Source organism: Tyto alba, unplaced genomic scaffold, assembly GCF_018691265.1.
Source record: "Tyto alba isolate M040663 unplaced genomic scaffold, T.alba_DEE_v4.0 Super-Scaffold_45, whole genome shotgun sequence".
In the NCBI taxonomy this organism is placed as follows: domain Eukaryota; kingdom Metazoa; phylum Chordata; class Aves; order Strigiformes; family Tytonidae; genus Tyto; species Tyto alba.
Window position 1 is genome coordinate 42,016,983 of NW_024881321.1, and position 23,763 is coordinate 42,040,745.

The 23,763-nt window shown below is 42.9% G+C and overlaps 1 protein-coding gene across 2 annotated transcripts in view; it reads left to right on the forward strand.

Moving 5' to 3' along the window:
- Positions 1-4,624, forward strand: part of LONRF2 (LON peptidase N-terminal domain and ring finger 2) — a 36,058-nt gene extending 31,434 nt beyond the window's left edge. Inside the window, exons 10-11 of one of the 2 annotated variants that reach the window (XR_006166787.1) lie at positions 247-396; positions 719-833. Coding sequence is in view for 1 of the 2 variants with exons in the window: in XM_042806072.1 (XP_042662006.1) it covers positions 247-396; positions 719-877 (309 nt within the window). In the remaining variant the exon portion in view is untranslated. Of the gene's footprint in view, positions 1-246; positions 397-718 lie in introns of both variants that reach the window. The other variant, XM_042806072.1, reaches the window with a different exon arrangement.
- Positions 4,625-23,763: the final 19,139 nt, after the last annotated feature.

A 23,763-nucleotide genomic window follows, 5' to 3' on the forward strand; every position in this document is an offset into this window, starting at 1 on the left:
TTTAGAAATGGATATTAATGAGGCAGTAACTGCTCCAAGAAATGTCACTTCAGAACACCTAGGGGAGGGCAGAAAGACTCCAGCGTCATAGGTTTGAAATCTGAGACTTGGATACAGTTTACTTAGATAAGGACATTTGAACAGCTGTAGGCACTGCATTATTTTGCTTTGCTTGCTTCTGGAGAAGCATACGGACTCCACGGTATCAAACCTCTTTTGTTCCGTCTCCCTTCTTTTAACAATAAGGTTGAAGGACCAGAATATGAAGAACTTGTCCGCCTTCATGATTCAGTTTATGATCAAGCTGTTGCCTGGTTTACTTCTCTTAAAGACAATATGAAAGTGCAAATTCTCAATCATTTTGGGTCCATGCCAGGAAAAGAACCAGAGCCACAGGTAATAAAACCTTTCTACTTATGCAGCTTTATTCTATACCGAATTTTTACACGACTATTTTCTGACAGGGTCTTGCTGTGTTTTTGTACATCCTAAATCTTCATTTACTCAATTTTGCTCTATTACCATGAAGCGTGGAAAACAGTATCTCAATGTAAGTTGATATCTGAAGAGTTCAGTCTTAGTGGTGTATATAGGCAGTTGTTGCTTTAACTGTTTTGCAGTAACTTTCTTAGCAAGTAGAAGGTGAGAAGGAAGGTAGTGGTCTTCATGGGGTAGTGCTGATGAATACATGACTGCATGTCTTTCCATCCTTTTGCAGAGCAACCCCAGTGGTCCTGCCTGGTACTGGTGGCTCTTGGCAGTGTTGCCTCTGGAAAACAGAGCTCAGCTGGCTATATTGGCTATGACCTCCCTTAAAGATCGTCTTATCGCCATCAGACGTGTATTGATATTTGTGACTCGCAAAAGACCCAGATAACATGGACTTCAGTTGTGAGTGGGCACCAAGAACATCTCACAACAGGTTGTTTTGGGGGAGGGCTTGTTTTTTCTTTTTTTTTTTTTTTTTTCAAAGATTCCATCAAAAAGGAACAGCCCTTTCTGACTGCGTCCAGCATCCATCGATTGCATTGGTTTGTTATCCTGGGTATTCACCAAACCTTGCACTCTCTCCTGTTGTCCTGGTGAAATCTGAGCCTCTACAAAGCTGTGCTACAGTTAGAGTGTAGCTGATAGATGTGGATAATTGCTTCAAAGTACTACGATAGAGTTGATGTTTCTAGCCTGCAAGAGAGTTAAATACTAGAGTAGCACCACTGGCCTGCATGTGATTTGGATTTCCACTTGGTAGGAAAAGGAAACTGGACACTGGATTGAATAGGTGTTTCCTAGACTTTCTTGAAGGTAATGAACAGAAGAGGAGTTACGCTGCCCAGCAGAAGTATGCATGAAGACTATAACCAACAGTACGCTCTGTTAGTGAATCGGTAGGCAGTCTGTCATACACCCACATCTCTCTCTCTTCAGGAAGTATCAGTCTGTGAGGAAAAAATAAAAAAAAAAAAGTGAAGCCGTTTGTGGTCAAGGCATCTGAGGATGTTCATCTGAAAGAATAATAGCTACTGAATAAGTACACTATTTAGTAGCCTTAGGTAATCCCTCATGTTGTGATTTGTGTTGTAGCGGATTGAATATGTACAAAATGTTTGGAAAGGTATACTTTGGTTTATTTGAAAAGAAAAATCAAAGTAATCCTAGCTGGTCTTATTGCTAAATTCAAATCAACCTGGCTCCCTAAAGTATGATAAATGCTGCTGTGAAATAATGATTTCACCCCAAGTGCAAGGGAGGCATGCTGCAGTTTACTCTGAGCGCCTGCTCTGTGAGTGGGACCGGCAGGGATGAAATGCGGGGAGGTTTCCATCTCTCTCCTGCCTACAGCGTCATGCCAACCTCCCGTTACGTTGGGATGATCTCTACTGAACGTGTTTCAAACCGAAAGTATTGTAGTTTAGTACCAGTTGCTGTATGTGATGGAAATCAGTCCACAATAACACCGTGAAAGGAGGCACAAACCGAACCTATAAAGGCAAGTCTCAATGCAAGCTTAAGTCAGGTGTTAACCTTCATTTGTCTCTGATTATTTTTTTAATGTATTGTTATGTTAATATCTAACTTTGATAGCTATTAAATTGATTGCTTGTCAGTCAAATGATCAATATTTGCTCAACTGCCAATGAAATAACAGTGTTACCAATTCAATTGGCATAGTTTCCTATAAGTGGAACTGATACTACCAACAGAAAAGAAGTTGACTTGAATCTCCATGTGCTGCAAGCGTAGCAAGGCCAATGTAAAGACTTGTTCATGTGCAGAAGTCTGGTAAGAAGAAATGGCTGTTTACCGAAATGGTCAAAGTGCCTGGTTTCTTTTTTAGTTCTTTTGTCCTTATTTGTCAATGAAGATGTATTTAAACTTTTTTTTTTTCCACTTTGCACATGAATTCTGGAAGAAGACTGCATTAAAATGCAGTGTTTGAGATATATTACCTGCTCTCTTTGGGTATTATAGTTATAACCTCTGTGGTCTGGGAAACAAAAATACAGTTTATTTCCTTTCAGCAAATGGCTACCACAAATGGTTTCTGTAACATACCCTGAATGTACTGTAACTGCCTCTACCTTGAACACGCCTTTTCTATTTAAATAGTTTGTAAGTATATTCTCTGAATTGTGAAGTGCGTAACTTACAACCAATGATGTCATAACCTCTACAGTAGCCTTCTGCAAGTTCTGCTACCATCACCAAAATACTCAAATTTCAATTTGAATGCATTTCCTCCAGGATGTGTAGACGATGAAGTCACTGAAGTATAAAGGAATTGTTCTATATATGGGGGAGGAAATGCCAGAAGTCAGTAGATCTTCAGCCCACTGTCAGCTGAGCTACCAAAGGGTGGTTTGGCAAACTAATTCTCAGACCAGAAGATGGACTGTATTTGATCTCGCAATCCTTTCTGTTCAGCTTCCTGTTCTTCCCATCCCTTTCCATGCTGTGTATTTCTTCTAGACTCACTCATCTTGCTCCTTCGTGTGTCTGGCCTAGTTTTGAGTATACTAGTTTAGCTGCAAGGGGACGCCGATGGTGTTTGTATATTGCTGGTCCCTGATCTTACATGTGCTTAATTTTACATATAGGAGTGTGTTTAAGAAAAAAAAAAAAATAAATATCAAGGTGCTAGTTAGTGTCTTCTTGGCTTTGCCTCAGTAACTAATGTGAATATTCTTCTTTGCGAAAGTGATTTTTCAAGATATCTACTTTTGAGGTACTTCTGAGAGGAAACCCTGTGGAACAAAAGAGGTTGTTTACTGCTGTTCTGTAACGTGTAAAGACACATTTTACATGGAAAGTAACATTACTGTGTTCATGAAGGCCTGCATAATTAACGGAATGACAGTTATCAAAGAGAAAGCTGAACTGTAGAGGGATTTTTTTTTAGTAATGTTTAAAGCGGTTTGTGAGTATTTCAGTGACTGATGTTTTGGATAAATGGTAACAACATAGCAATTGTCTGTGTATGGATGCAAATAATCATAATAGCAGCCCAAAGCTGACATTTCTTCCAAAACATTAAATGCTGATCAAAGAGCAAAGCTTTAATAAACAAATAAATAAAAATCACCACTGCCCTGTGGTACTTGCTTTCTAAGGGGAAGTACCAATTTCATTGTTACCAAATTATCTCTGCCATATAATCTCTACAGCATCCAGTAGTACCTCACGGGAAAAGCTAGCTATCTCATTTCTCTCTAGAGGAAAAGTCCACGTTCTGGTCGATCTACGCTTAGGTGTAACTTGTTGCCAAGGTACATGTGGAAGCATTGGAGCTGAGCTCCTGGAAGAGATAGACAGGATTTGTTGCCTTTCTAGCTCATTACACTTTTCTTGCTTGCTGTCCAAGCAAGGATGCTGGGATATATGATGAGTCTTTTCACTGTGGTGAATGTGGCCCTTCTTTATACATCATAAAGAGGCCAAAAAAAAAAAAAAATCCCTCTACCTCTACACCTGTTGTTCACCTGTAAAGCTTCAAGCTACAAAATGAGATATATATATATATTTTAACCTTTTTTTGTCTTTCAGAAGCATACTAATTGTTTGCCACTGAGGCCTTTTATCTACTGTATTTTAATATGTTCATTTGATAGTCATCGAGATCTCTTTGTACTTCTAACCTGTAGATGTTGTCATGTTTCTTACTGCTCCTTTTTCCTCGTTCTCCAGTCCACTTTTAAATTGATAAATAGAAAGCTGTACATTCTCTATTCCTATTACATTTTACACTAGTGGAACTGGTATTTTGGTAGCGCCTTAATTTTGCAGTTGTGAAATGATTGTATCAACTCTTATCTGGGGCTTCTGACCAGATTTAAATGAGTGTGTTTAATGTAGATAAACTTGAAACCATTTTTTACTGTTTTAAAGCTAGTTATGAAATGGAGTGTGTACATATGTATAAATATAAATTATTAATCTGCACCTTTTTGTATCTAGTTAATACAGGAGAAGTTCATGTTCTAACCACATTTGGCACATCTTGTTGCATAAGCAAAGCCAAAACTTTTTTTAAAAATGGCAATGTTCATTTCATGTATATTTGCAATATTCATGGGAAATGTATTTAATTTATGTGATATTTGGAATAAAACAGATTGAATTTATAAGAGCGTGAGTTATGGGAGAGCTTTATTGCTCTGTGAGGACCCAGACCTAGAGCTGCAGTAAATATGATCGGGGCAGCCTGTGGCACTGGGTGTGAGTGCGAGGGGTGCATTTGAAGGGGAGCTGGAGGTCTCCAAAATGGGGGGGAGCCCTTGGCAGAGGTGGGACAGGGAAGATGAACCTTTAACACCCCCAGGAGTGGGATGCAACAAAGATAGGAGAGGGTCACGTAGTGGGCTCTTCCTTTCACAGCTGCTTGGATTGAGTAGTTTTTAGCCCTAAGTGTGACCTGACTGGCCCCACAGAATAAATGCTGAAAAATGGTTACAATTAAGAACACAAAAGGCTTTGCTGCCTGAGACCAGTGATTTATAAAGTACCTTCAGGGTGCGGCGAGGTGGAGGCGATATTCTGCACCGAGGCAGGGGGGAGGCTGGCTGTAGAAGTAGCAAAATGCAGTTGTGGGAGGGCAAAGCCAAGCCAGATTGCAGAGAGCATATCCCATCCCTCAGCTATGTCTTGCTGCCCGTTGAGTAAAACGATTCTGAAGGCATTTTTTGTAAATATTAGGCTTTTTTTTTTTTTTTTTTCTTCTTTTGGTGTTGGATTGACTTTGGCCTTTGTGCCTATATTCACTGAAAGTTTGAGCAAACATCAGTTACAGCACTGCTCTTTTAAAAGAAGTTGCAAAGTGTGTGTTTGAGTGTGTGTGTAAATGCTGCTTGAACTGCTTTGATACGCTCAACAAAAGTGTTCTTGGAACGTCACTCCTTTCACCAAAGAAAGGAGGTGGGGAAGCATGACTGATCTACCTTTCCTTTTTATTATCCAGATCACTGTGCACCTCAAGACTTTAAGAGCAAAAAAACTTCATGAAGTTAGTAAATATTAATAGGATTTTTTTTCTCACCCTCACATCCTTTGCTAGGAAATATGTCAAGCCCCGGCAAGGCTGCATGTCAGATTGTGCCCATTTCCCTGAGCCATAGAGTGATGCCATTCCTAGAGCACAGAAACCTTAGTGGTCTGTTACCCTCTTTGCATTGCTACCTGCTATATCAAACTGGAAATCTGAAATAAGGCTGCTTAATTCTGTCCAGCAGCACTTATATTTGGAAGGCCAAGAACTTGCTGGAATCTGTTGCTTGTTGTGCCATAGAATAAGAAAAACTAATAATCTAGATCAAAAAATCTGAGATTCTGTATCTGTGGGGGAAAAAAAAAAAAAAAAAGTGAATCCATGCCAGCACTTTCCTTAGTTCCTCTAGTGAATGTGTGTACTACACTTGAAGCTAAAAGACAGGCGTGTTTTCAATCGCATTTACGTTACATGGTAGGAACAAGTTGTTTCTAAATCAAGATGAATATCACTTGCTGACAACTTTTATAGCTCTGTTCTGCCATATGTGGGGTTCAGCCTTGTCTGCTAAATTTGGGATTTAGTTCATCTGTGGAAGAAATGTCTTCACTTTTAAATGTCGTTTATGTTTTATTCTCATAAACATCTGCTGCTCTTTTTGTGTAATAGCCACATTGAAGCCCTGCTCCTGGGAGGACCTGGATTTTTAACACAGAAGCTGGTTCTGGGGCTCAGGCCAGTTAACCTCACCATACACCAAGTTAGAGAAACGGCTCTGGTCCTCTTTCCTCTACCTAGTATATTCCAGGGGCAGAGCTGAAACTTCTGAAGTTACATTCCCCCTGTCCGTGCAGGCTGGAGGGTGGTATCTTGAGGATTGTCTACTACAGGTGCCCAAGAGCATAATTTTCTTTAACCATAACGAAAGCCAAAGAGAAGCACCTCCACATAGCCCCTTCATCCCATCAACCCATTTATGTTCATTTGTTCAACTAAATCCACCCACCCTCAGTTTAGCTCATGAAAGCTCATGAGAAACCCACGGCTCATTGTGGCTGGGGTCTTTCCTGTGATTTCCAGCCCCTTCTCATCACGAGACCTTGTTCTTCCCAGTCTGCTGTTGTTATTTTCAAGGGAGAAGAGATAAAAGGTAAGAAAGAAATCAAACACACAGGAAGGTTTCGCTGGCCAATGGCTCCAGTTGCCAGTTTTTTGGCTGAAGCTGCAGTCAGAGAGCAGGTTCAGGAAGCCAGACCCCCTCGTGTCCTGTCAGAGCAGGGGAACGAAAGGGACTTTTAAAGCAGAAGGAGGGAGGAATATATAATGTGGTGTCCTTCATCATAAGAGGAAAGCTATCCAACTCTGAGCCTAGCCTCAGCCCTGACCTCATGTTTTCTGCTAGTGGCTGAGGCACTTCACAGTGCTGGCTGGCCATCCTTGTTGGCTAACAGAAGATGGACTTGCTGTGGCTAAGTAGTCATGGTATCAGAAAATGCCTAAGTGCTCCGTGCCAGCTTTGTTTTCTTTTATCTGAAATTATTTGGCCTGGACAGAAGGAGGCAAGATCATCCATTGCCTGCATGGAAGTTCATCTAACAAGGGACTTGCCCAACACCAGTGTGATTTCCCCATTCCCTCTCTGAATATTTTGTGGTGTTCAGGTAAGATCTGTCCCCATGAGGCTGCATGGAGATCGGAACCTGCCACCAACATGTCTTTCAGCAGTTCCAGTTAAACTGCTATTGATGTTCTGTGTTGCAGAGGACGTCCTGTATCAAGAAGTGTAACAGGGCTGTCAAGGTAAAGTTGGTTTCTGCAACACGAGTACATGCCACTGGAGCCTAAGCTACATCAGGGGCTTTGCTAAACGGGTGACTCTGTTCCGGACACTTTCAGGCAGCTTCCTGGAGCCCTGCCTGTACTTTCAGCAAATGCTGTGCAGGAGCATCTGGAAATTATACTGTTCTCTACGGGTGCATCAACAGGTGCTTCTTCACACGGAGCACTCTGAGATCAACTTCTATTTAAGTAAATCTGTGAGGTCTTATGTGAAAGTAGGACCCAAAGGACGTAGACCCAAAGCTTAGTTGCCAGTGGAAGCTGAGGTTCAAATACAGGTATTCAAAGAAGACAGAAGTTACTTGCCCAGAACCAGAAATCACTGCATATGCAAGCCATGTGTGTGTCCATCCCAGCCTCCTCCCCCTTCTCTTGGGCCTTTGTTTCCTTGGTTCCTTGGTCTCTTCTGGACGTGGAGTGTGGGAGGACACAGGAGGGAGCACCCAAACCTCAAGCACTGTGCTCTGCAGCTGGACCAGAGTAATTCCAGAGAAATGGCTAATAGTGAAGTATCCAGCCTGGTTTGCTTAAGGTGCACCATCCCCAAAGCTTAAGTGTACGTGTGGAAAAACTGTTTGCAAGATATGAAGTTACTTTAGAGTAAGTTTTTATTCTTTTTTTGCTCAACATTGTTATGAATCAGCTCTCTGCCTCCACACCAGGTGTAACTACAAAGCTCAGGATTAAGCACGTTCAGTCCCAGTGGCAGAGTAAATTCTCCATAGGAATTGGATGATGTTCCAAGCGGCCTAATGTCCTTTCCCAACGCTAACTAGCACCAGACACTTGAAAAGTACACAAAATGCTTGAATGGGAAAAAACTAAAAGAATCTGGCAAGATATTTCTCCCAAATCCCTCAGTTTGAGGCTTCTATATGTCCTGGAAAGCTTTTTCTTTTCCTCTTCCAAACTTCTGGTATATAGAATTTGAGGGAGGCTCTGACCTTTAGTAAATAATGTGGTGGAGTCATGGCATTCATAAGAAACAATCAATTCCTTCTTTAATCCTGCAATATTGTGACCTCAGTGCCACGGTGTATCAACAAATGCCTCAAATTAATTGTGCACAGAGATCTTTTTATTTCTCATAATTTTTGGTTTTGTTTTGTTTTGTCTAGTCTCATAATTTCCATTATTTCTGGTATGTTTTCTTTTGCTAGAGAAGCCCAAATCGATCACACTTTCCTAAAATGAAGGAATTGTAAAAACTGTGCCTCCCACTCTTTGGACACTTGAGTGTTTTATTTGCTCTGTAGTTATAGGATTGCATTCAGAAGCTGTGTATCTGAATTGCAGGCTCCTCATTTTGCAGAGGTGCCTCCTTACCAGATGGTGCTTTCAAGCAAGTAATTTACTTGTTTACTTTGCAGCAATCAACTCTGTATAAGTGTCGGCTTTGGCTGAACCTTTTCAAATATTGTCATTACATGCTAATTCTACAGTGCAGAGGCTTCTTGATTTTATCTTTATGGGTAATAACAGGTCATCTTGGAGGATGTGTACCAAGACATCAGTAAGAGTTGATGTTTTTCTAGTTGTAAGGCAGCCTGGGTGTGCATCTTTTTTTTTTAGCAGAGTTATCTAGTTCCCTTTAGAGAACCAGCTGCTGACTGCAGTTTGCCTTTTGCTCAGCACTCTATTCCTTCTGCACTTAGCGCTGCAAAGTCTCTTGGCACGGAGGAGTTAAATATTTCTGAGTTCTCGCTTGAGTCATCTGTCCTCTCGTCAGGAGTGGGTTTGCTTGCAAGCACGTATGGGATTGGAGCCAGTCCTGGAACAGGATCGTGCGGCTCACGTCTGACATGCACCCGCTTGGGCAGAAACCAAGAAACAGCCACTGCAAATAAAAACACATTGAGAGGAGAAGGGACGTGCAGGACTCGGGGAGGATTAGCTAAGGATGCTTCATCACTTCGCCTCCATTCATCTGAGGTAGAAGAAGGAACATGGGGAAAGCAGGGACATTTTTGGCTCTACCTCTTTCATAAGCTGTATGTGAGATTGTTCTCTAGCACAAGCGCTGCCTGGCACAGAGCAGCTGTCTGTGTCCACAGTGTTAAAGCCTCTTTCCCACCCAAAATGTGCAGCTTCATACAAATTACCTATTGGGAATGGTCCCTGCATTGTGCTAACTCCTGAGCTGTGGCTGCAAATTTGAAGGGGTGACTGGCTGCAAATTTGAGGGGGTTATCTGGCAGGAGCCTAGAGCCTTCCTCAGCATTTCTTAAATCACATATTGGTTTAGGTAATGAGAAGTTTCATGGCAGGGGTCTTTGGGTGTGGGAGGGGTGAGCACAGCCAGGAGTGGGGCTGTGAGGGAAGCAGTTTGGCTCTGGCTGGTGTCAGATATGTTGCTGGTCACTGGCATAGGGAATCCTAGCAAGCATCTCCTAGACAAGCACATACACAAGGTTTTACAGTGCTTTGGCTTGGTCTCCCTAAATGGAGTATGAACTCTTGGTCTGCTAAGTGTGTGAGAAGGGGAAGGAGTGGAGGATTGAAGAAGTGATAAATTTTGGATGAAATCACAGGGAAGTGTCCTAAGGGATTTGTCTGTTTGTCATGTTTCTCACTGAATGAGGACATGATACAAGCCCAGGCTCGTGCATACAGGGCTAATAATGACCAAAGAGCTTGGAGTACACTGCACCAAAAGGCCATCAGCCTGGACTGGAATAAAGGCCTGTCTGACCCAGTGCCTTGTTTCCAGCAGTAGCCAAAAAACCCAGGGGGGAACAGGGCAATACTAAGACTTCATTTCCCAGTCTCCAGCACCGAAGAGATTTCCTGAGCCAGACGTGATGTCTGTGTGTTTCAGACCCTTAGTATATCTCTCTTCCATATTTTTTTATGGCATCAGTTTGAACCCATGGGAACTTCCATCATCCACAGCCTTGTTTGGCAAGGATGTCCACAGGCTGGCTGGAGCGTGTATGAGGGACTGCTTTTTGTTTTGGACTGGGACCTTACTAGCTGCCTTTTGTCCTCCCTAGCCCTTGTAATTGAAGATTCAGTGTAAACTGTAGGGGGTTGGTCTGTTTGGGGCTCAGGTGGGGGAGGATGAGTGAGTGAAAGTAGATTTTTGGAAGAAGTTATGGGTAGGTGTCCTTAACAGCTCACTGATTCTCTCTTCTGACACAGGAACTAAGAGGCACCAACAGCAGGCACCAGGAGCTGTATAAAGGAAGGGATTCTTCCTCTAGGCCCACAATCTATTTTTTTTTTTCCCACTTTTGTTGTGCTGCTAGACCTTTATCAGACTAGACAGTCCAGGTTCAGTCTCTTCCTTAGATCCTGCCTGTAATTCCTCATAACCAGCCTTCACCTGTGTAACCCCAAATGACTCAGCATTATCAAGAGAAAAGAAGCATCTCCATGCACAAGATCTGTGGTGGGTTCACAGAGGCCCAAGTGAACCAAGAAGCCAGAGAACCCCAAAGGCAGCTGGAGCAATGCCATTGTTTGCCTTATATCCAAGTCTTTGACAGAGTAAGTCAGAGATGTTTCTGCTGGCAGTGCAGTTTGCACATTGTGATAGAAGCATATTTTTAGCCATTTTTTTTTTCTTCTATTCAACAGGCAATTTTGCCATTTCCTCTGCCCACATCTTTAGAAACTCAGACAGCCAGCAGCACAGAACAGATGGCAGAGAGAAATCTGCCTGCAGCACCTGAATGAAATAGAAGATGGTTCTGCTATCTGTGAGGGAAGTGACCACAAAATACAGATGATAATCAGACTAGAACCATGTATCTCAATCCCCTTCATTTCGCTGTTGGAAGGTGGCAGCTGAGAGGTTACCTCTGGAGCTTTAGGAGCATCAGCTGACAGCAGACGATATTAGTGTTATCAGTTAGTCACTGCAGGAGTACTTGACTGTTACCTAGTATCTGGGAGAGTCAGAGATACTCCCAGGTCTTGCTTTGTGCAGCCCAGCTTTGTTCTGGCCCAGGGCTGGGCCCATCTTGCCTGCTGGCTTCTTCTTCTGCCCTTCCTCTGGATCCCACGTTTCTGTCACCGGTTGCAGGCTGATACCTTTCTTCCCCTCTCTCCTAGCCTATTCAAACTGTGCCAGTGAGAGAGAGCTATTCACAAGACAAGGACAAGAGAACAAATGCTGGAGACTTCCTGGTATGGTTTGACTGCTATAAATAGTGCTGATCCTGCTGCAAGCTCTATGCGTTCACAGCTGGGTGGGAGGGCTGGCAGGAGAGACCTGGGTGACCACACTGTGCCAGAGGGAGCACGCATCTTGCAGCTGGGACCACTCCCTTGATTATTCCTCTGGTACAGCCATGCCTTTGGGAATGAGAGGGAAAGCTCAGCAGAACAAGGTCCAGTCAAAGTATTCTTCATTAGCCTGACCGACCTGATCTCCTTCTATGATAAGGTGACCCACTTAGTACGTGAGGGAAAGGCTGTGGATGATGTCTACCTTAGCTTTAGTAAAGCCTTTGACACTGTTTCCCACAGCATTCTCCTGAAGGAACTGGTTGATCATGGCTTGACTGGGCGTACTCTTCACTGGATTAAAAACTGGCTGGATAGCTGGGCCCAAAGAGATGTGGTGAATGGAGTTAAATACAGTTGGTGGCTGGCCACAAGCGGTGTTCCCCAGGGCTCAGTATTGGGGCCAGCTCTGTTTAATATCTTTATCAGTGATCTGGCTGAGGAGATCGAGTGAACACTCAGTAAGTTTGGAGACAACACCAAGGTGGCTGGGTGGCTGGGAGTGTGGATCTGCTTGAGGGCAGGAAAGCTCTACAGAGGGATCTGGACAGGCTGGATCGATGGGCCAAGGCCAATTGTATGCAGTTCAACAAGGCCAAGTGTGAGGTCCTGCACTTGGGTCACAACAACCCCACGAAGCGCTACAGGCTTGGGGAAGAGTGGCTGGTGGAAAAGAACCTGGGGGTGTTGGTCAACAGCCACCTGAATACGAGCCAGCAACGTGCCCAGGTGGCCAGGAGGGCCAATAGCATCCTGGCTTGTATCAGAAATAGTGTGGCCAGCAGGACTAGGGAAGTGACTGTCCCCCCGTACTTGGCACTGGTGAGGCTGCGCCTCAAATACTGTGTTCAGTTTTGGGCCCCTCACTACAAGACAGACATTGAGGTGATGGAGCATGTCCAGAGAAGAGCAATGAAGCTGGTGAAGGATCTAGAGCACAAGCCCTGAGAGGAGCAGCTGAGGGAACTGGGGTTGTTCAGCCTGGAGACAAGGAGGCTGAGGGGAGACCTGATCATTCCCTACAACTACCTGAAAGGAGGTTGCAGCGAGGTGGGTGTCGGTCTCTTCTCCCAAGTAACAACTGACAGAACAAGAGCAAATGGCCTCAAGTTGCATCAGGGGAGGTTTAGATTGGATATCAGGAAATACTTCTTCGCTGAAAGTGTTGTCAAGCATTGAAACAGGCTGCCCAGGGAAGTAATTGAGTCACCATCCCTGGAGGTATTTAAAAGATGTGTAGATGTAGCACTTAGGGACATGGTTTAGTGGTGGACTTGTCAGTCTTAGGTTTATGGTTGGACTTGGTGATCATAAAGGTCTTTTCCTACCTAAATGATTCTGTGATTCTATGATTCATCAAAATGCTTTTCTTCTGAAATCTTCTAAATCTAGCAGTCCTTTGCTGAGTTTCCCTGCTCTTCTCACCCTATGCTTTTTCTGTCTCTCTTTCTGTTTCCTGTACTGGCAGGCAAAGGTGTTGGAGGGTAAGGAGGGGAGCAGGGGGAACCTGAAAAGAAGCCAGAACTTGGCTGGTTTTGCTGAGCCACCTCACTGCCGTCCCAGCTTGACTTACTGCCCTCCTCTGCTCACTCCAGCCCTTCCTGAACAACGCAGGAGGTCACAGAGCTGTGTAGCTGAGCTGTGTGTAGCTGAGCTGTGTGTAGCTGTCACTATGGCCAGCACAGTAAACCTTTATTTTGGTTACCACTGGTTACCCAGCTCCCCTCATTGCATATCATCTAACAGGAACACCGGGCTGACTTGCAACCCCGTCTTCTCTCGCCTCCTCTTACCTCTTGGCTCTTGTACGGGCAACAAACCCACTGTCTGCGCTGCACCGAGCCAACCCAAGGGCCTTACCCTGACCATACCCCTTAACTGCTCCCAGGCACCAGGGAAAAGAGCCCTTTAGCAATCCTCCATGCTGTGCTGCATCCCCCCGACTCTGTTCCTGGCAACAGCTTTATGCCTTCGACGGTTCTACAGATCCAAGTATTTTTCCTCAGCACATTTATGCAGACAGTTATTGCCCGTATGTTCTGTGTCCCTCTGGGAGATTTTTAATATAATATTTGTACTTTGGGAAAATCCAGATCTTTTCTCCTCAGACCTAGGAGTCCCCTGTGAGTTCCCAGAAGCAGCTGGGGAACAGCCCTACAAACTTGTCTGCATCCATGCATCCTGCTCAGCAGCCAACTGAGAAACTCGGTCCCCGATCGCTTCTGGAAAGAGGAGCCGAGGCTTCTTTTAACGCCTCATTTCTCTTGCTAGATTTTTAGATAGGAAACCATGCCTGGGTGCAAGGCTGTGCCTGTGCTTTCAGCCACACCAGTAAGCACTCAGTGCCAGATGACTGAAACCGGCTTCCTTCCCCTACAGCTACTGGGAGGTAAATACATTATCCCAACCTGTGCCGCAGAATGACAGGACTGAACCATGACCAGCTGCTGACAGAGACCATGTTAAGTTTCCATCATTACTCATTATTGTTGTTAAAATATACCCAGAGCATGTAAAACATGAAGTAATCCCTCCTATCATTTTAGAGGGCTCTGAATGGTGCTGCCAGCAATGACAGCAACAGTGGGACGCCGTAAGGTCTCGTGGTTGGAGGAACAATCCTTCCCATGACAAAATTTTAAACAACTTGGTGATTTCAGCAACATTTCCCAGTGATACAGAAGTCTCAGTTCTTGTAACTTTGATAAAAATTGGTGGCCAAGCACAGAAGAGAGGTGGCCTTAATTCCAATTCCAGTTCCCACTAGGGAAAAAAATCTGCATTTTTAGATACTATTGATGAATCAAAAGAAACAAATCATGAGAATACTAGGCTGTGATGCTTTTGAGAGCCTTGGGAACTACTTGTTTTAGTAGTAAATCTGCCGTGTCATCTGGTTCCCTCAGAGCATGCATGGCTAATCCCTACGGTACACAGCAAGGGCCTGGCTGTTGCTCCAACTCAGCGCTGGCTGTGGCAGGCGGTCTGGCAGCGAGTTTGGGCTTTTGGCATTTTCATCTTGTGCTCAGGCCACTTGGTGAGGCATTCAGAGCTCCCCTCCGACCCTGCATCTCCTGCGCCTGCTCTCTTTCTTATTAGCAGAGACTGCACTGCAATTTTAAAGCTAAATAGGAGAGCAGCGAAGAGCAGCGCGGATCTTGTAACTTCTGGCAGCATCACTTTTTTTTGGCCTCAGTACCTATGAAGAACCCTTCCCTTCTTGTCTCTTGCATTTGGACAGATCGTTCTTCTGCCCTAATTCTTCCTCTGCCCTAGTTCTGCTGGTTTTTTTCCCACTTTTGCTCCCACAGCTCTTATAAGCCTGGACTGACTCCCTGAGCACCAGCGGGCGTTCCAGACTTGAGAGCAGCAATTACACATTGTACGGCTGTTTTCTCTCAGCAAACACGTTGTCTTTGGGGAAGTGGAGGTCAGCGTGACCAGAGCAGTATTTGGCCCCTGGACTTGTGAGTGATTCAGCACTGCTTTTAATTTTGTAAGCTCCCAGGCAGGAGCCTGGCAATCCTGCCAGCATATCCCTTATGCCCCCTCGCCCAGGCTAGGACAGTTTTTCCTTTACCCTTCTGCCAAGCAGCAGGACGCAGCGATGCTGCTCTGACAAACCAGTGTCACCTGGGGGTGCAGTGCCCTGGTGCTGGCTGCATGCTGGTGGAACTATTTAGCCCAGGAATCAGGGGGATGCTGTCTCAGTCTCTTTTCTCAAGGAGAGCTTCATGTCTCGGACATTGTCCAGGAGCACAATTATAGTACTGTAAACACCCGTGCATCACTTTAAAGACAGGTATTTAAACATCTAAAGGCCAGAGACTTGGATTAATGACGAGAGCCTAATCAAAAGCTGTGGGGACAGTGACACTGCCCAGGTGAAATGCTGATCCCTTGGCTGTGCTGCTGCCATGCTACTGTTACTGAAACTTGAGAGAGAGGTTCTGAGACCTGTGGAAATTTTGAAATTATACTAAGTGATGAATGTTAAGAAGTAATTACAGAAAAAGAAAAACAAGCAAAATGAACAGTGGGGGTTTTTTTCCTTCCTCCCCCATGTGAAATGGTAATGGAATATGGTCTCCTGGTGTGGTATAATGCTTTAAGTACTGTGTGTCCCAGTTTCACAATGCTCAGTACAATGTGTACAAAACCAAATATGAGTATGCTGTGGTTAGGCTGTTTATCAGCTATCTGCTTTGCTGAATATATATTTCTATACATGTGCTATTTTCACTGTGAAGTAACTGTGTAAGTAAAGGAAAGGGAAAATCCATTACCAGTCAATTAAACTTCACAGGGTCCTGAAAAAACTACAGCGGACTGTCAATGTCAGGAAGCTAACTATTGGATTTTTCTTTTATTTTTAAAGGATGACATAATTCTTTTTTTGTTGTTGTTGTTGATGATGTTATTTGTGTTAATAAGTAGCCCCCAGATAAAGAAAGCGACTACAGCAGCATTTTGCAAAGCTTGCTGTGTCTCCTACCCTCTGCTATAAACCCTCCGATTATGGGATTTTTGTATAGCATTGACATCATTCAGCCAGTGCTAATAACTGAAATTGTCGACACGTGCCAAAACTTGATTAACAAACGCTGGTTCGCATTTCAAATGACTGCTCATTTCAGCCAAGCGTGTGCTCCTTTTTATTTGCTGTTTATGAAACAGATTGCTTTTTTACATAAATGTAAATTGTTGCTTATGTCTACCCCATGATGTATATGGAAGGGGTATTTATTCTTTCTTTCACTTCATGACATTCTGTTTGCAATCCCTTCAGGCCACTCACATTATCGTGGGACTTTGATTCTTCACCTACCACAGACATGGACTGGTCAAAGCAAAGACTGTAAAAAGCTTCTAGGCTCAGTGGTTGGTGTATGTTTTGCAGATTTTCTCTTCCACATCCTTCAGCCCAACTGTAATTGCGCAGAGTAACCACAACCTTCTTCAGCCCTCCCTTTGCTGGCAGGAGCAGGACAGCTTCCTCCTCTTCCCTGACAGTCAAAGTAGCCCACCCCTCCATTTGATCCTCTTTTGAGTTTTTAATATACATGCTTAGAAATACACACTGTATTATACTCCAGTATTTTCCCACCTGCAAGGGACATACCTCCCTCAAGACTGAATCTTAGCCTTAATGGATCCCAGTGCCATTGGTGGTTCATGATAAACTCACTCTGTCTTTCTGTCCTTTCATAATTTCCAGGCATAAGCTCCTATCTTCCAGGTAACTTTTCATTGCTAGTTCCCAAATACATTTTATCTGGTTGAGTTCCATTTCCATTCAGTTCAGTCCTGTGGGTCTTCAGACACAATTCCTATGTCCTCCTCTATACTGATGACTTTCAGCTTTGCAAAACACTCCCATGTTTATGTAAACCTCAGGAGTTATTGAACAGGAAGGACTTCCCACAAGACTGATCCTTGAGAAAAAACACCAGGTATTTTTTTCCCCATCTCCAGTCACAAAATTACTTTTCAACTTGCCATTAGTGCATCCCATAAATATTAAGATTTGCCTATTCATCATTATCTCCTTGAACTTTATTGCTAGAATCCCATGTTGAACTGTGTCAAAACTAAATCAGACTAATTTCTTAGACTGAGGATATGAGGCAGTCTGATTAGTCTCTGTTGTTCGTACCCCATTTTCCAATTCATTTCCAGGTCTTTAGTTATCCTTTCTTTTCAGGACTGCTCTAAAGCCTTACACAGTTAAGGTCAGCTTGATAGGCTTGTAGGTACCTAAATTGTTATCTATATTAAATATTGGCATTACATTTTTTTCCAGAAGGTAACATTCCTAATAGGATAGATAGATAGATAGATAGATAGATAGATAGATAGATAGATAGATAGATAGATAGATAGATAGATAGATAGATTAAAATAAAATAAAAATCTAAAAAGTGTGCATTCACTCCTTCAAGAGTGAGTTAATTTGAGATCTCTGTAATTAAGTGAATATAAGATCCATGACCTTTTTTTATGTGTTTTAAGTCTCCTTGTCCACATTGCATTTAACCTTTGGTGAACATGAACATCCTTGTTGAAAATATGACCTTACTTAGACTTTCTCTCCAGCATCCTCAGCTACTAGTTACTTTTTTTCTACTTGTTTTATTTATGAGGTTAAAAAAATCTTTTCCTAGCTGTTAGCATACCTTTTGCAAGGTACACAGGTTTTGACAAAAGAGGTCTGGCAAATCTTCCAGTGACAATTAGATGTTGCTGCCCTGCATTTATTCATCCTGTCTTCCTGCAAAAGCTACCAGCCCCTTTAGCAGAGTGTAAATGAGACTCGGCTGCTTTGGTACAAACCTCAGGCTCTTAGCTTAAAATACTGATGAATGATGACTGCAGATCATACGTCTGTGATTTTGAGAAGTCATGGCATGAGAGCTAAAACCAAGTCTAAAAGGACATGACATATAGACAGAAACCAAAGAGAGGTATGGTACAACACATCCTGTGAGACTAGTCTGAGGATACCTTTTGTGTCTGAAGTAATGATTGGTCTGAAAAGGCTTTGAAGTCAAGAGACAAATTTATTAGCCCAGGTGCAATTATGACTGACTCATTAGAAACCAACTTAATGGTTAGAGGCATTTTTAATTAAGGAAACACAAGTGAGATGCTTTTGCTCAAACAGATTTAACAGCTTTAATTGGAAATACTCAAATGTGTTTGTGACTTCGGGATATGGTAGGATGCTTAATTAGTAAACCTAAGGCCCATCCATTTCTTGTTTTAAAACAACTTTCCTTTTCTAAAATAACAACATATATGTAGTATTTTGCTTTCTAACTTAAAGATTTGGCACGCTGAAATTATGGGCCTATCATGAATTTGATCAAGGCAGAAGGGGCTACCTTAAACTGGTTATTCTTTTATGACCAGTAACAAATATATTAGAAATGACAAAAGCAAGATCCAAAACTTCAGCCAGTTTAAAATGAGTTAGAAAAGATTTTAGAAATTTCCACAAGAGGTCACTGTTATCATTAGCAACAGTTAAATAGAACTCATTTAGGACTTGCAAGCTGGGCATCATTTCTCCCCTAGAGAAAACCTAAGGTCTTTCAGAATAAATATTCCCCACATAATATCTCCATCATCCATCTTACAGAATGAATCCAGTGAGATAACAGTTTTTTCATTCCTAAATTTGTCATAGGGATCCTAGATTTTAAGAATGTTGAGACTATCTTATGCTTTCATTGTCAAAGAATGACCTTCTTAAATCAAGACATTTTAATGAAAAGGATTTACAAGAACATGCTTGCAGTTTTGTTCATGGTTCCTCAGGGTACTACATAAAAAAATATAAGTAAATACACATTGAAATTTTGTCTTTCTCAGGTTGGCAGAGGATGGCAACGTCACTGTGTTACAGGTTTCTTGTCCTAGCAGGGGCCTTTTCTTAACTTAAAAGACACATGGACTGGAGAAAATGTGTGAAATTGCTATTTGAAGTAAAAGCATCCATTAGAATATCAGATCCATAAATTCCCTTAGGGAGAGGTTATACAGAATAGTAACCTCATATCCTGACAGTAAAATTTGGTGTTTAAAAAGGGCTGGTTTTGAACTGGGATCTCCAGAATGCCAAATTTTCAATCACCCAGAATTATAGGGGCTGTCTGTAAATTCCACCATGCCAAACACAAGGGAAGAGTGGGATCCGTGTTATTTGAGCATTCTCCTCTTTCAACAAAATTGCTTTCTGCTACCTTGAAAGAATCGCCAAAAAGCAGCATATTTGAATGATTACCATGCACACAAGGGTGCCTTTCTTTTCTAGGTCCTCATATGAAATGGAAAAGAAAGATAGGGAGGTCACCATAATGTGCTGTAGACAGTAATTCGTAGCAGTGGCGCTGCCTGCTTAGCGTGATTGCTTCAAAGTATTCTGCTGTCAAATGGAGGCAGTCATTCCTCACAAAAACAGCAGTCCACTGCCTCAGAGGGAAACAGGATGGAAAGAGCAGAGGGATATTACTTTAGGACAGATGCAGATCAAATGAAGCAGTGCTTTGACTCTGGCTTTCTGCCCAAATGACAGTGTAACTGCTGTGTTAATGGAAACCCTGGAGGTGGAATGAATATGGGCCCTTCTCTGGGCAGGCAATTGCTGGACCAGAGTAATTCTATACTGTGATTGAGGCACAGATGACAAGAGACAAAAATAGACTTTGCTCTTTTTTTTTTTTTTTTTTTTTTTTTTTTTCAGCATCAATTGTGCACGTACAGAAAGTGCTTAGGTAAAATCTTCCACTCCACACCAAAGAAAATTGCTCCTTAACCTCCAGGTAAGTTGGTCCAAGAGCATTTCTAGTCAACACCTCTACTGACCTTCTCTACCTGAGCAAATTGGCTATAATAACTGCTGTGGAATACATCATCTCCCAGTAGTTACTTGGGAGTAATTCCCACCAGGGCATGCTATTTGAAGAAAAGCCACTGTATTTCCAGAGGGCTGTGATTATTCAGGAGAAATAATATTTTTCAGGAAAGCAAAGACACCTGGTGAGCTATTCCAGAGCATCTATTGCAGTGTGTTTGTTTTGGAATAGCTGTTCTAGTCTAAAAAGGCCAGAGGATTACCAGTTAACCTAACGTTCACATACTGCCCCAGGATGACTGGGAGTGTGCAATTGTGCACCTATTTAGGCAGTTATGTGGATAAATTACAAGCTCAGGCACTGAGAAGTTCTAATGGTTACATGTGTGACTCTTCTTGCTAGCAAAAGATGTGCTCTGTATCCAGGGAAAGATATTGGCCAAATTTTGTAGTGCCTCATATGCAGTTTGGACCATGCCATGGGTAGAACTGGGTCCTCCCAACCTATAGTATAATCCAGTCATGCAGGAAGAGTACAAGGGAATAAGTTGTTAACAGACAATGCATGAATACCAAATCATTAATACCAAATGCATTAATACCATATCTCTCAGATGAGCCTTTTTCATGTGACTGTCTCAAATAGTTCAGGCAAAATAATTTGTATTACTGGCAGGTCTCAACCCATTGTGCTTTGACCTTTGGTTATAAAATATAAGGCTGCTTTTGTTATTGAAGTGAACAACTTTTATTTCTCCTTATATATCTTAAAATCTTTAAATCTCCCTCTTGACAAAGATCTTTGGTATCTGTGACTTTTTCCTGTGAAAAAAGTGTTATTACAAACGGTGTCCACCACTACAATTACCTGACAGTGACATGAAGTACTGCTTGATTGCGAGCTTGCTCATGAACAATTTTTACAGTGGCTGGAAAGCACAGCAGCATCTGAGCCCAGGCATTGCAGGGGTAAATCTTGCAAGTGAGAGAGGAACAGGGGCGGCAGCACAGCACAGAGCTGGAAACCCTTTTGTGGCAGTTTTCCTGTGGAAAGTGAAGACGTTTTCTGTTGAAACACAACTCGGTGAGAGACAAATACTAAAACTGGTGCTTTGAAAAATGAACGTAAACCTTTCTAGGCCATCTGTTTCCTAAATCTGGGAGGCAATCCAGTCTGGAATTGTGTTCCCACACACCTTTCATGGTCAGCAAGGGGTTTCTCTCACCTGAAGCTGAAATTTTGCCCAGTAGTGCTCCTGAGCTAATCATATTACCTTAGATAGAGCTAAAAGACAGAGAGTTGAGTGATTTTTTTTTTTTTTTTTTGATTCAACGATAAGGAATGGAAATCTGTGGGGTGCACTCAGACATACATTGTCATTGAAATCCACATCTGTGACACAGTTTGATTCACAGTCACTGAATATTAGAAAGGCAACGTTCATGATAGTGATCAATATATGTGCTGCAGTTAATGATGGCAGTTCAGGTAATTAGGAAGGAAGCCTAGAATGAAGCTGGCATCTGAAACCTGCAGGTTACCCTTCAGAGAAAGGCATAAAGGAGTAAAGCACGGAGAATTAGCAGATTTGTCTTTCAAGCCCTGTGGAAAGATCTTCTTTGCCAGTGGCAGAAGCTCTATCAATCGAAGGAGGAAAAGAATGCTGCTTTTGAACCTCTTTGCTTTCTTACCCCATAGAGCTTTGGACCATATCAAACAAGGGGCATTGGCAAGGATGTGTGCACACACACAACAACAGCAGGTAAGGGCACTGTAGGCACCAGACAGAAAGATTTCTCCAATTCAGCCCTTGTAATCCTGGGCAGGGCTTTATTTAGATGTTTCTAATTACCACAGTATGTTTAAATAGATACCCAGAGAAATCAGCAGGGAGCAACAGCTCTCCTCACTGCCTGGCAGGGCAGATGATGACAAGGGTCATGTAATGGCTTAATATGATGCCACTTAATATCCTACTTAAGCAATGTAATTATGAGCTTTATTTGATAGAGCAAGAAGGTTTATCTCCTGCAGAAGGCATGAATGAGATTGCCAGATGCAGGTGCTGCTGGGTTACAAGATTCATTTTTTTATATTATATAGTTTTTACAGCCCTGTCCACTCTGGTGATTTTCATTTTCTAAATCCAATGCAGTCTGTCTCCTCAGTCTGTCTCAGTGGTGCCCCTGTATAAATAAGCCACTTTCCTCTAGTAGTTGGCAGCTCTCATTACAAATATTTTCTGCCAGCTGCTCTTGGAAGATTTCTTTATTTTAGCTCTTCACAACAAAATGGAGATCTCAGACACTCATCCCATGTTTTAACATAGTGTGCCTCAAAGGAAGTGACTCAGTCTTTGTATACAGTCTTAGTCTACAGCAAAGTTTTCATGCAGGAATATAAAAAAGAGATTTATGTAACTAATATAACACTGAAAACAAACAAGCCCTCCAACCAAGTTCAAAGCACCAGGTTAACACATACTTTCTAAATAAATATGGTGCTTTCAAATTTGTCTAGACCTCCTGATCTAAATCTTAAGATGCTCAAAGAACTGGGGGCAGGGGAGGCTGAAATGCCATTGGGGATTTTCTGTAAGAATTTGCAAATGCTAAGCTCTTGTCCCATTCTGAAGGACTAGAAAAAGAGAGGTAGGGGGCCTATCATTGAGAGCAGAGGGCAGGAGCCTCTGGGGAAGTGTAGACCCATCAGTGCAGCACCAATTCCTGCAGAAAATACTGAAGCAAATAATCAGACACCTGGAAGGGAGCAGGGAAGGAGCAGCTGCCAACATGGATTTGTCAAACCAGTCTTATTTCCTTATGTGACAGGGTGACAGATCTCGCTGACAGAAGCAAATGCATGTCTGGTCACGGCGTCTCCTGCGGAGCGCTCACAGGCAAGCGCAGCAAGTGTGTGGTCTAGACAGATCTACTGCATGGTAGGCACAAAACGGGCTGGAAAACGTTACTCAGAGAGTATTGGTGATTAGCTCATTATCAAAATGGAAGTTTAGATCAAGAAGGGCTCAGCAGGAGGCTGCTGTGGCCCTGTGATTGTTCAGTGTCTCTGGCAGCGAAGCCAGTGGTGCCGATGATGGACTTGAGAATGAACTTGTCGCATTTACAGACAGCAGCAAGGGGTGAGCACCCTTCGTGGTGCTGGAGGCAGGCTTCAGATGGCTTGATATGTTTGAGATATGCCCCCTCCCACCCCAAAAAAAAAGAAAAAATATGCAATGTATCAGGGAAGTTTCAAAAGTACAAATAACATGTGCCAGAGAAGGACCAGCTCTGTAAATAAATAAATCTATAAATCAAAACAATCTAGAAACTGTAGCGGATCAGATGCTGAATGTGAGCCTACTGTGTCATGCTGTAATGAAAAAGATAAACCTCATATTCCTACATGTACATAACAACATGTAAAGTAACGTGTTAGCTCTATTCAGCACTGGCATGGTCTCAGCTGGAAGGCTGTGTCAGATTTGGGGTATTGCACCTGAAGAAAGGTGAGACCTAGATGGAGACAACTCAGAACAGACTGCTGGAAAAGGCAGAGCCAAGAAAACATGTCTCATTGGCCAAGCCTGAAAGAAATGAGTGCAGTTTAGCTTTATGAGAGACAGCTAATCCTCCTCTCATGCCTCTTGTGGAGGAGACAACTAGGACTGGACTAATGTTTCAGAAAAGATGGTGTAGGTTGGGCACAACACAAGCCCTCTCTTCTTGTGTCAGAGGCTGTCAGGAGGGGCTGTCAGGCCTCATTACCAGCAGCTGAAGAACTGAGACAGGCATCTCTGGGGAGCAGCCTGCTCACAGCAGACCCCAAAGTGGGTCAGGGAGGTGGTAGGTGACC